The sequence below is a fragment of the Dromaius novaehollandiae genome, chromosome 2, assembly GCF_036370855.1.
Source record: "Dromaius novaehollandiae isolate bDroNov1 chromosome 2, bDroNov1.hap1, whole genome shotgun sequence".
Classification (NCBI taxonomy): Eukaryota; Metazoa; Chordata; class Aves; order Casuariiformes; family Dromaiidae; genus Dromaius; species Dromaius novaehollandiae.
The window spans coordinates 114,232,288-114,245,320 of record NC_088099.1 but is presented as its reverse complement, the minus strand read 5'-3'; the positions used below and the strand labels follow the sequence as shown (position 1 = coordinate 114,245,320).

General features: G+C 36.3%; 1 protein-coding gene across 3 annotated transcripts in view; it reads right to left on the bottom strand.

Annotated features, from left to right (window-relative positions):
- The window catches only part of PIEZO2 (piezo type mechanosensitive ion channel component 2), a 320,150-nt gene that overhangs the window by 44,022 nt on the left and 263,095 nt on the right, over nucleotides 1–13,033 (bottom strand). For all 3 annotated transcript variants that reach the window (XM_064507195.1, XM_064507196.1, XM_064507197.1), the window contains exons 28-32: nucleotides 12,224–12,383; nucleotides 9,695–9,784; nucleotides 6,961–7,082; nucleotides 5,734–5,805; nucleotides 1,694–1,797 (exon numbers count right to left, since the gene is read on the bottom strand). In XM_064507195.1, coding sequence (XP_064363265.1) covers nucleotides 1,694–1,797; nucleotides 5,734–5,805; nucleotides 6,961–7,082; nucleotides 9,695–9,784; nucleotides 12,224–12,383 — 548 coding nt within the window. The remainder of the gene's footprint in view (nucleotides 1–1,693; nucleotides 1,798–5,733; nucleotides 5,806–6,960; nucleotides 7,083–9,694; nucleotides 9,785–12,223; nucleotides 12,384–13,033) is intronic.

Genomic DNA, 13,033 nt, shown 5'->3' with positions numbered 1-13,033 from the left:
ATGATGACCACATGATGAACGAGCTCTTCATAAACAAAAGTAATTTTCTGCTCCAGACAACTCCCTTCCTATATAAAACCATCCAACAACTTGATTTTGCACATGCAGAACTGGCCACCCATACAGAACATCTGGCCAGAGTTCTGAAATAAAGATCAGATCCTCCACCCTTAGATAAATGATTTCAGGACTGGGCTTCAAAAAATAAGACAACCCCCCCCCCAAAAAAAAAAAAAAAAAAAAAAAAAAACAGAGTAAATCATAGCTTCTGACCTCAAGTTTAGAACTTTTAAAAATCTCAATGCTTGGCACCAATAAATCTTAACAAAATGGTGTCATCAATTCTTTAAAAAAAATCAACATGAACAGGAATATTATCTTTCCTCTACACCTGTATGAAAACCAGAAAGAAAAATGATCTAGAAATTTCTAAGTTTCTTTTATTGTCCAAGGTGAGTTAAACGCAAAATATACACAGATCAGTGTAAAAGTTAGAAAATAAATCTTGCTTTTCACATTATATTCCATTCGGACTTGGTTTTGCCTTTTTTAAGGTGAGAAAAGAATCTTTCCATACCATACCATTCAGTCAGTTTTATAAAGTTCTGAACATTTACAAATGTAATCTAAGCATATAAACTGATGGCACACTGTATCCATTAATTAAATTAAATTAAATTAAATTAAATATTTACTCTTGTAATTCTGTAATGTGATCTGGGAAGCTCTGCTTGAAAGCTATGGGCATAAGGAACAGAACAGCAGGGAGGCAGTCGATCTCTCATGCTTGAGCTAGGCTTTTAGTAATGCATCAGTTCTGCAGAGACATAAGCTTGCATCTGGATGGCAATACTCTACTGGAAAATGTTACCTGTTTTCTTGAAGCTTTAAAATGAAGGACCTCAAAAACTTCTGTGGTACTTTTGAAAATCTTTCAACAACTAAAACTTTAAACTTATAATAATTAAAGCAATCCTATATACATGGGTATGAAATGTATTAAATTTACTAGGAATGAACTAAGTGAATGAATGAACTAACTAGGACAGCACTAATTTCATGCACCTTTTAACATAACAATATCCTCTTATTTCAGCATGGTCCGTTACTTAAAAATGCAGACATATTAATTAACATTAACCTGAAAAAGAAATGAGAGAAAGTAATGTGGTCTCCCTGTGTAATATTAATGCTAAGCTCTTTATAACCCATTCATACACTTCTCTGGTGCATTAGGATCACTAGTAAAAATATATAATTTTGTAAGTATGTATTCTTTTCCATTAGAAGTCAGAGATCATTTCTTCATGGACTGGTAGCATCTGTTCAGAATGAGAAAACCGTCCAAGCAATCTATAGTAATGCCAAAGGCAAGACGGCTTCCTCACTCACCTTTTTTGCAACACAGGAGAATAAAACTCAGATTCTGAGGTTTTTTTTTTTTTGTATTTTTGTATTCTTCAGGCACAAATGAGTGAAAATATGATTTTAGTATAGTTTTTGCAATGCAGGAATTTGGCAATGCCTAACGCAGGCAAACTTGCATTTTAAATTTGCAAGAAATTTCATTTCCAACACACTTCAGGTCTATTTTAGATGTACTGGCTGTTTTAACATATGTGTCTGTGAGATGATGCAAGAAGACTAAATTTTATTTCAAATGTCAGCTGCCCAGCAAATTACTATAAAGTACCTGGAATGCAGATTTTTTCCGAGGCTCTTCCTCTTCCTTTTTTTCCTCTTCTTCTTCCTCTTCACTATCCGTCTCAAACAAATAATAATCTCCACTTCTGACCACTAAGTGAAACAAAATATTTTCTTATTTTTCTTAAAAGTTCTATTCTGAACTGCCCCAAGTCCTATGAATAGTCAGCCAGTCATTCAAGAATTCATAATTAGGAGAGGTGAAAACAGAGAAGAAAGAGAAATGAATAGGTATCAGGCAACTTATTTGATGTTAGTCTGTGTGATACTCTGGGCATGAATGAGAGCTATACAAAAATATACTTAGGAAAACACCACCACAAGAAGAAAATGAAATGGCAAAATGTAAAGAAAAAGTTTGCAGTATATCAAGTTACTAAGTTAAATATTTTAGAAAAAAAGGCAGTTAGATCTAAATGAATTGAGAACTGATGGTTATTTGAGCAAGTAAAAAAAGCCCAGCAGGTAAGTAAATGAATTTTCATAAAGAGTACCACTGGACAAAAAATACAGAACTGCTCTTTACATGCTAAGGTATCCTTTAAACTACACAATAGGATGGTATTATTTATTGCTTTCTTCAAACTTTTAAGCTTTGATGAGGTAATGGAACCTTGGTTTGTTTAAAATAAATCACTTGGATACTATTAACATGATTATAAATGAGTTTCAATTTTTTGCCCATGGATTCAGAAAGAATCTGAAACCTTGATACAAAAAAGATGCACAGTGAGTAAGCTAGGCCTTATATCCTTGAACAGAACCAATGTTTTTATTTCTCAGACGGTAACAGGCCTATATGAATGAACAAGGGAAACAAAAGAAATGAAAAATAAGATAATGAGCAAGAGGAAAATCAAAATCATAGCATAACATTCAGCAGTGAAGACTGGTAAATAATTTTTCACACTAAAGCTGAAATATAAAGGAATGGTTACTTAGATGAAATGTCACACAATCTGGATATATGGAGCAATACATATTTATATAAAAGGTACATTTAACCCTCATTATAGGTTTCTAGAAAATTAACAGTAGCTTTAATTCTATTCAATCATACCTTGAATTCTATATAGATCCTTTGTACATAGGTGGCCACAAATAACTACAGTGGAAACCTCAGGGCAAGTCCACTGTGAAATTTGCCAGAACTCCATTAGATCATAACTTCGGTGCCTAAAATTCCTCACAGAGAATATCATGTGCATAAAAATATGATTTTCAACATCAATGAAACCCCTACAGAGGGACCCCTACAGAGTCCACGTCAGCAGTTCTAATTGCCAAAAAGAGGTTAAAAAAAAAGAATCTTGGAACTTTTTCAGATCAAGCAAGTTAATTATTTGGTATAGGCCTTTCTAAGAATGTCCATTTAAAATACATTAAAGAGATGTATGTATTTTAAGAGCCAATAGTCTGCAGTTCTCTTTCAGAAAAAAATATGTCATCATGATCTATGGAAATTGTCCACACAAAAGATCAGCAGGATAAGGTCTGATATCTAGGGGAATCACACATTGTAGTGCAGTTCTTTAAAGTCCCAGAGTAGCCTCCAGTCAGATTTGGAGCCTCTGAGTCAGAAGAAAACACATAGAAAATGATCTCCCTCCAAATTTTTTAGGTTAAAGTATATCCAAGGGAACACTCTAATGTAGCAATTACACTTCTTTTACAATAGCATTTCAACTAAAGAGGGAGGTATGATTGAATAGCAATAATGCACTCTTGTACACATCAATATGGAATAAGAAGCATGTTAGTAACCTGCAGGGATTATTACAGAGACCAAATTTTACTAGTAAAAGAATTCATGGCCAGATTGGACTCAGGGGTACCCTTTCTTACTGCAAAAAGGGACTTCCTCCTACTGAGAAAAGGAACTTGCAGCCTCTCCTTGTGGTATGAGATGGAGGAGGCAGGAGCGGAGTCCTGCAGAAGTCATTTTAATATCATCATCTCGTTATGTCCACAGGGAAAGTGCTCCCCAGCACCGCTGCGAGTTCTGTCTTTACCACTCCATCAAATACAACTCTTGTGCCCCAGGAGACGCTGAGGACCTCTGAGCAGGTGGTCCTAACTCCCGCTGATCTTTGTGAGTCTCCATGTCTAATCCACAAGTACAGGAAGAATTGTATCTCCCTGCAAGGAGAGTCAATGAGGAAACCCTCATGCATGTTTCTCATCAGTGCTACTCAGTCCCCAAATTATGACCATGTTTTACTTCCTATAATATACAAAATGAGGCATGTTTCTGTAGAATAACTTAAAGCTAGTGGTAAAAAATATGACAATAATAATCTAAATTAACAAATATCAGAATTGGTGTAAAACTCAGAGCTTCAGTAACCCAGCTCCTCAACAGCATATATACAACCACAATCACAAACCCATTTACAAAAGAAGAAACAGCCATGTATGGCAGAATACTAGAGTTACAGAAGAGTGTTTCAAAAGCAAAGACCTTCAATGGGGAATATCAGTCTATTTGCAGTTTGTGAGCCTGTGAACACCTACTGTAACTGTCATGTTTCAGTGAATGTGGAAGTAAGCCACATGGCAGGCAATCACTGTTTGCAGGATCAGGGTCTGTGATGTTTTCCACAAGGTTTTGCATTATTGCAATAAATAATGCCAAGAATGCTCACTGTTTAAATATCAAAATACAAGTTGCCTCCTAAGAACATCACATAATGAGGGTGAAATGAGTGAGAGACAAAGTCAACGTCTCTGAGCAGTTCTTCTTACTACAAAACCAGTGGTGAATAAACAAGAGACCATATCCAATTCCTTCAAAGTCACTGTAGCCTGAAATTCTATAGTAAAAACTCACAAATTACAGTTTTGATCTATTTTGTCCTTGCTTTCTTAATGAAACTATATAACAAGAAGCTTGTTTTCATAAGGCTTTTGAAAAAGGATAGGTCTCTCAAAAGTGGCAATATGTCATTTAGAAAAATAAAAATAGAGGCACAGTTTACTTGTGACTTGATAGAAATAAGGATATGAGATTCTGCTAAATACTGTTGGCAAATACATACCCTGGAGTTAGAAATATATACACATAGATAAATAAAAGAGTAGGTAGATGTGTATAAGTATCACTGAGAGTAACTCTTGCTATACTAAAAGACCAGGCAAAACATAGGCATTCATATTCTACTCTGATCAGTTTTATACACTTGATACAACTTCCAATAGCTTTTAAATAGTTCTCAGTTGATTTCCTTGCTTGATCACAGATGCAATACACAGACATCAGCTTTGAGATTAGGATGCAGCCTACTCAGCTTTTGGTTTTACCCAATCCGCAAAGTAGAGAAGAACTCTAGTCTATACCTGGACTGGGCTACAGATTAATTAAAATATCATAATGCAATAATGAGATAATAATCCACACTAATAATCTCTTTTGCACAAGGCTGAACATATGTTTGCTCTCAGATAAACACAAAAAAAGTGGAAATAACAGAATAACTGGGATCAACATCATGTTAAAATGTGATCAGAGATATTCAGCTGAGCACTGCACAGCCTAGTCCTAGAAATAGTCCTGCTGCCTTACTGTGGTACTCAGATTTCTACAGCTGACTGTAGAATGACTGATAAACCGTAAAAAAAGACCTGTGTATGTACATCAAAAAGATGTTATGACTAATATTAGAATGTATTGGCCAATCTTTGCCTTCACATTTTTAGGTGCATTTACTGTACTTTGCAGTATGGGGGAGTTGAGACCTCTGAGGCCAAGATAGATTCTTTTTCGCACTTGTTTTTATCTGATTTGATATCTTTGCAAGAATGTCCAAAGTACCATGAGCCATGCTTCCAACACACACAAATTCAAAATATGGTTAAAAGTGCTCCCTGAAGATTTGGAAACTGAAATCACTAGCTGAAGCGAACAAGCCTTCTATCAAGTCACAATCATAAAATCAGGCATAAAACAAACAGGTCATGGGAATGCCTTCATTCTGGTCAAGGATATAAGGGTTAAATCCACATATTTGTAAGATGATTGAGAAAACCTACTGGAAGCATGATCAACCCAAGGCCGCCACCACAGCTTTTTTTTGCCCTTGGCTTTCTCTTTGTCTGCTTCTCCTAAAATAAAATATGTCCAAATATTAATTTTACAAAATGAGAAACATATTTCTTACACTGCTTAATCATTTTTCATTTCTGTCAAAAAAGCACATTAGATGTTAGATCTACTGAATACACTCAATATAAAAATCATTCAGAAGCATGACCACAAAACACAAATGCTCTAATTTATCCAGCAATTAAAACAGGATTCTAGTCTAAAACAATAAAAACGTTCAGTTGTGTGTTTTAAAACAGTCATACTTGACTGTAATTTCAAGAAAAAAATACTTTGAAAACAGATAAATTCTGAGTGTTATAAGAAACAATGTTCATAATCCATATATGTATTACAAACTAACCATTTTTGTGGATCTTTTCCATTAAAATAAGGAAAAAAAAACCCAAAAAGTTATTCATGGAATTCTATTTATATTTCATTCAACATTTTTAAATAGATATTATAAACTGGATTTGGAAATAACTTTAACCAGTGGCAAATAGAAATTAAATTCTGAATTCAATTACTTGTTTTTCAGTTTTCTGAAAGATAAGTAATATCATACTGGACAGGAATACACTGGTCATCATATTCAGTTCCCACATGACACATACAGAAATGCATTCCCCCTCTTCCAATCTACTATTCCTAAATATCCCCCTAGATTTTAGGCTCCAAAAATTTAAATCCAGTAAGTGTTGTTCCCTACTTAGCCAATGCTGGAAACGTAGCACAAGATAGGTATTATTTTATCTGTTCTCATGTTTAAAACAACATTAAAAAGTGTACAAATATTTCAGTGACTGAAAAAGAAACCTCACCACATTCAAAAATGTTGCTGGAAAAATGTAAATGCTACCTATTTGTCACACTGTTTTATAAATACAGATTGTGCAAAACAAACTCTTACTGCTGTTCAGCTTCACCAACAACCCAAAGTCATCCAAAAGTAAATTCAAAGCAAACCATTTTCCCCAAAACTTCTTGCAGTACAAAACCCCATAATATTTTGTCTGACTCAAGCTCTAAACTGATATTCAGCTAACAACCTTGCCGCATTATGCCAATTTTGACGAGCAATTTCTCACTTGCCCAACTATTAGGCTTACTAGGTTCTTAGAACTGAACTGCAAATTCCAGCACACTCATGGTATGATATCAGCTAACAGTACCTTCATCATCTTCCTCAGAAACCTTCTGAATGTCTTGCCCTTCTGATGACTCCTGGTTCATGCTCAGCATTCTCTCTTTACCCTTTCTGTATTTTTGCTGCCTGGCTTTGATGCGATCCATTCTAGCAAAAAAATAATCATATTAGATTGAGGTCTTCACCCCTTTTGACCCTCTCTGAAAAACAGCTTTTAAACACATCTACACACCCATGAACTCCAGCATTTTTAAAGGAAATATCCATTCCACACTGGCATTAATCTTGCCCTTAAAAATAAGGATTTAAATGCCTCTGAAAGGTCAAGCCTAGAGGGACACTCATGAGCACCTTACCTGCTCCTCCTAAACTATCTTATTAAGGAAGAAAAAATTGCAGTCAGGAGCTACGACACAGCAAATGAAGCTGTGAGAAAAAAGGAGTTCTGCCTAATGCAATTGTTTTCTGGTAACTTGCCAGTACGAATCAGGAATGTGGCTGGTCCTACACTTCTTGTGCTACATCTTCACCCCTTAAGCTCACATGTGTCCCACACATCTGGAACTGCAGGAGACTTAAATTGTTTCAGTTTTGTCCAGGTGAAACCAACCTTCAATTCTCTTTCTCACAAGTCTGCAAGCAGTTGGCACAGTCTGGTCTTTTAAGACTTCTAAGATTTCACGCTTTGTAAAACAGTAATAAGAAAATTGAAAGCAACAGTAATAAATTATTTGAATACAACTGGGTTGGAGGCAAATGAATCACTAATTTTAGTGACCAAAATGCACTTAAATACTTTTATTAATCTGATCATTTGTTAGGGAGGAAAACACCTTTCTTCTTAGCTAGTTGCTTGTATAGTTGCTAGCTGTATAGTTGCTAGCTGTATTGCTAGTTCAGTAGGTGATTAGTTTTCTTTCCCTGTTACTCCTTTCCCTACTATTTCTTTTTCCATTCATTCAGCTGCTGCTGAAGTTTCTCCATGTCAGTCAAGACAACTTGGCTGTGCTGACAGTTCACTTCGTCCTAACCTGCCTAAACTGTATGAAGTACTGACACACATTATTGCCTGAAACAAAACAAGCACCCATTAACTTTCCTACTGTTGAAGTCAGACATAATGCAAGTCTAAACTAACCACTTTTATAGAAAAACAGACTAGCTCTGTTGTTGTTGTAAGCAGTGTCACCTCCTTGATCTCAAACTTTGTAGAATGAACAGAAAAGATGATTCCCAGGACAGGCACTCCTTGTCAGTTAGGGTAAGAATGATTCAAGCACAGAGTAGCACCAGCAACAACATCTTGTGGAAACCCCCTAGCCCAAAGAGTAGCACCAGCCCAAAACACCTTATGGGATGCCCCAGGCACACAGATATGTTAGCAGAAAGGGCTCTGCAGCTTTCAGACGCTTCTTCCATTGTGCAGGCACGGAGGGAGCTGTCGGGAGCGGGCTTTGACTTTTGGTTAGAAAGCAGTCATGACTTTTTGTGCATGGTGATGGAGGGGCTTTGAAAGCTTTCTGCAGTTATAGAAGAAGCAGGGAATGGGGTCGCTTACTGGCTGTTCAAAGAAAAAGGCTCTCCAGGCCAGTTAAACTGAAGAAATGTTTTTCAGTGAAGGTAAAATATATATAATTTGCATCCGAACACCAGGGAGGAACCACAAACTGAACAGAAGGAACGGGCACGCAGCAAGTTTTACCTGGAATACAGATACACAGAACAAAATCCTAATAAAGGCGAAGTCAATGAGAATATTCTCAACCACAATGGGCCACGATGTTACTCAAGTTCTTAGTCCCTACTGATCTTAAGCTATTTAGCTGACTCTTAACTACGGCCTCCCTAACTAGGCCCCTTACTTGCTCAGATTTCTGCTTTTTAACACAATTTCTGTGTCTTAGGCTCCCATTTTCTAATGATCTGGGCTTGCACCTTCAAGTGGGACTGGGTTAATATGGCACTCTGTTATTAGTAGTCTGCCTACCCTTTTCATGAGTTTCACAGGGGGATTTGCATTTGATTGTTCTTTTTCCTACTTTTCTGAGAGATGGGGAAAGACAAAGTGAGAGAATAGCAGGGTAATTATTGGAAAGCAAGACAGAGAAAAAAACCCTTTTTTTACAATTCCTTTTCATCTCATGCATTCATACCACACAAAATAGGATAACCCAAAACCACAAAACGAGCTAGACCTCCAACAGAAAACAAAACAAAGCACAGATACCATGGATCATCTCTTAAAGAGAAAGACTATACGTTACATTGGTATGACACTAAAGTGTGAAACAATTAAATGCTGATCTTGTTAATTTGTCATCATTAGATTTCAAAGTTTTGAAAGTCTTCAGAATGAGCAGTGATGTTCACGCCTTCTGTTTTTATTTACAGAAAATACCTGTTTCTGTTACAACCTCAGGCTCACTACAGAGTAGGTGAGTGAGTAGATACCATTCTGGTTTTTGATGTTAACCTCAAGCCTTTGGTCCTAGAAATGTAATTTTATTTTTAAATGACAGCTTAGATTCTAGAACACCCTTTGGGAAAAGATGGCTCTAAAACTACACAATACTGGGACATCTCAGATCTATGAATTCCCAGAGCAGAATTTTTGTAATCATCAAATCATACTTCAAAAGTCAAATCAGCATTTCTATAAAAGAAGGTGTTAGATAAATACCAATAGTCATTGAAATATATATACATATACATACATACAAACATACATACTCATGTATATATATATAAAAATTACATACTGTCTTTTCAGTTGATCCATTGATTTTTTTTCCTCTTCAATTCTTGCCTTTACAGCCTTGACAATTGTAGCCTGGAAAAGCTCAGCACCCCTACAGCAACAATGGGGACATAAGGGAGGAAAAGAGGAGAGGAAATTTTAAATGTTTCTAAGTTTCTTTTATGCCAGCTAATGACAGAGGACTGCTCCCTCTGTCTTCATCTGCATCAAACATAACTATTCCAAGACTGAAAGAAATAATCAATGAATCTAGAATAATAATTTGTGTACAGTAATCATTTCATTCTGAGATTTTGGGTCAAATGCTGTGATCCCTATTCAGCCCTACAGTTCCTCTAGCCACTACATGGTGATTTGAGTTTCCAGATCTCAGGAACTCAGAACGTTGATGTGCTCAAGGGTGAGTCAAGACGTCTTACAAACATCCAGGATTTTATCTTTACAGACATTTCAGCATCATAACCGTCTCGCCCCCCCCATCCCAGCCCCCTGGCAGTTGTGAGCAAAGTTAAACTCTATCCAAGACATGATGAGCATAGCTTCAGCTTCACTTTTGCCATCTGAACAATACAGTACTTTATACCTGCTGACACAAATCATTGAGAAAGTTTCTGGTCTGCCAAAAGAATTTTCAACTCCATTTCTCTAAAATGTAATTGACTCAGTGATTTGGATGTCCAGATCATGTCTGGGTCATTTCTTCATTATTCACTCACTAGCCACCTCTCTTAAAAAAAACAAACAGATTTGAAGCCTTTCCTTTGTCAGGAATTTAATATGAACATCTAAAGGTTTCAGAATTCTACTTTTCATTTACTTTTCAACTATCTTTTCTGTGAAATTAGTGATTCTTCCATGTAATATCCAAGATAATAGAATTACATTTTTTCAAAGGAATATGATCAAGACTAGCCATCATTTCTGTCCCAAAGTATGGTAGTTAAGTACAACAAAGAATGGCACATTCTCCTCAGCAACCTGACGACTCCTAAATTCCTGTGAACTGAACTCTTGGAAACTGATTCCAGAGCCTCATCACTATTGCTGAAATCACAATTTAATCTTGTTTGGGTAAGGATTTTGTACTTCACAATATTGGGTAAGGATTTTGTATTTCACAATATTAACTACAGACAGACTATGCCGTCTGAACCCAAATGTGACCTTCTGCACAGTCCAAGTAACTTCAAAGCTTGGATTTTAGCAAGCCAAGCAGCCAGCAAAAAATTTCAGTTTTATCACTATAGTTATATGACTGTCTTTCCGGTAATATCTTGCTACTTCCCAATCATTAGTATGTTTATCTTTACAAAGCTCTTAGGCCAGTACGTCTTCATTGTTGCTGTTGGAGAACCAAAGCCTGGGTAGGTTCAGTAGCTTACCCAAAGATATGAAGCTTGAAGTAGGAACCAAACAAGTTCCTTAAAACCTAGCCCAGTGCCAGTTACATTAGTATGCTCTTTCCTTCTGGATACAAACTTTCCAATACAGGAAACACTTTGACACCCATGATTTCCATTCAGGCTATTTTCACTGTGAACATACCATACTAACTGAGCCTTAAGAGACACAAAAATGCAGCACCCAGAAGTCTTGGGCATCAGCAGCGAAACACTGAAAGAGGTAATATGGGACTGAAGCATAGATCTTTTGTTAGCTCTGTTACAGCAGGGAATTTTGTTCAGTATGGACAGTGAAAAGTAATTCCTTTTTAAAGAAATCCTTGGAGAGGAAAGGAGAGAGAAGATAAAAAATACTTCCTTTCAGGAGAGGCAAGCCAAGTTTTGCCCTCAAACACAGACACTGAAGCTAATGTGCTTTGTGCATATATTTCTCGGGGGGTGGGGGGGGTGGGGGGGAATACTGTGATATATTTAATCCGACAAAGTAGAGTGCTTCAGAAATCTTCCTGATATTAAAACCAGAGTTTTGTTCCTGATCTACCTTCTTAGTAAAAATCAGAAGAATGGTTGTGCTAGTGATAACTCTGAGTGCATGCTCATAGAAGAGCATAAGTAATAGATAGAAACAGAGTGATACTTCCCTGCCATACACAGAGTTCAGTGATCTGACACTCAGGGTGTCCACAAACTGGATGTCATAACTTTTCTGCATTTCTCTTCATGTCACATTTCTGGAGTCATGATAAGGAAGGCCCATTGTTTCAAACTGACTCTGATAGTAGAGTGTTTTCTTTCCAAGACATACTTAGAAACTTTGGCATTCACTGCCATGTACATTGATGCGGAGAGAATGCTGCAACACATGTCAACTTTCCCAGGTTTTAATAAAGGCAATGAGACCAGCAAATGGTGTTTGGTAGGGAAAATGGTTTGATTTTGTATCAGATTCTTAATTAATTTGTTTTCTCCTGTGTGCCATGTCAGATTTGGGTTTGCGATTATTAATTTAGCATGAATTGTTTAATTTAAGGTTATAGGTCTAGACTCTTTTGGTATTATCATATACAAGCAAGGTAGTAAGGAGAGATTTGAGCTGTTTAATTTATTTTTTTACAACTGAATGTTACCTTGATGCCAGGATCTGTGAAGCTTTTATATCAGCAACCACATGAAGGAAGTAGTAACTCATGAATACTCTTCTTTGTAGCAACAGGAAAGCAAAACATATACTGTCCCAGATGATTCCTGCTTCACCACTAGGCAGTTTACAGTCTAGATTGCCACTTGCTGGAAAGAAACACCATCGGCATAAGGACTGTTGTATTAAATTTTCTTTTATAATGTTCAATCAATTAAATAAACTTAGCCTTTAAAGCATTTAATGAGATCTCCTAATTTTATTTTTCTTAAGAAAATTGACATGCATCTGAAGTACACTATATTTTCTTTTACAGCAAGTTGGAAAGCTTCCAACAATGTGATTTCCCATGAAAACTGACAACTCACCAAAAGTGAATCACTTTGCAAATTCCCCCTATTCTAAGAAGTATTTGAAAACAAAGATCAGGAATAAAGGATTTTTGGTTAGCCTGAAACACTTCATTTCAGCATTTTTTGGAATGGTATGTTTCAGTTTTTCATTTCAAAGTGAATTTTTGCCCCTATTTTCTATTAACAACAACTACATGAGAAGGAAGTGTTTTTCATCAAAATAAAAATTTTCAATTGACTGCCACCACCTAATATTTTTCTTTCTCCTCTCCACATCTCAGTTCACAGGAATCTTCAAATGTTTCTTTCCATTGCAGAAGAGAAAAAAATATTTGAAACCACAAAACTGCTTCCTTTGGGTAGGAGGAGAGAGACAAAGAAGAAATGCCATTCCTCCTAGCTCTCCTAGCAAAGATTTTGCCTTTGGCTATTTATTTACTCTCTAA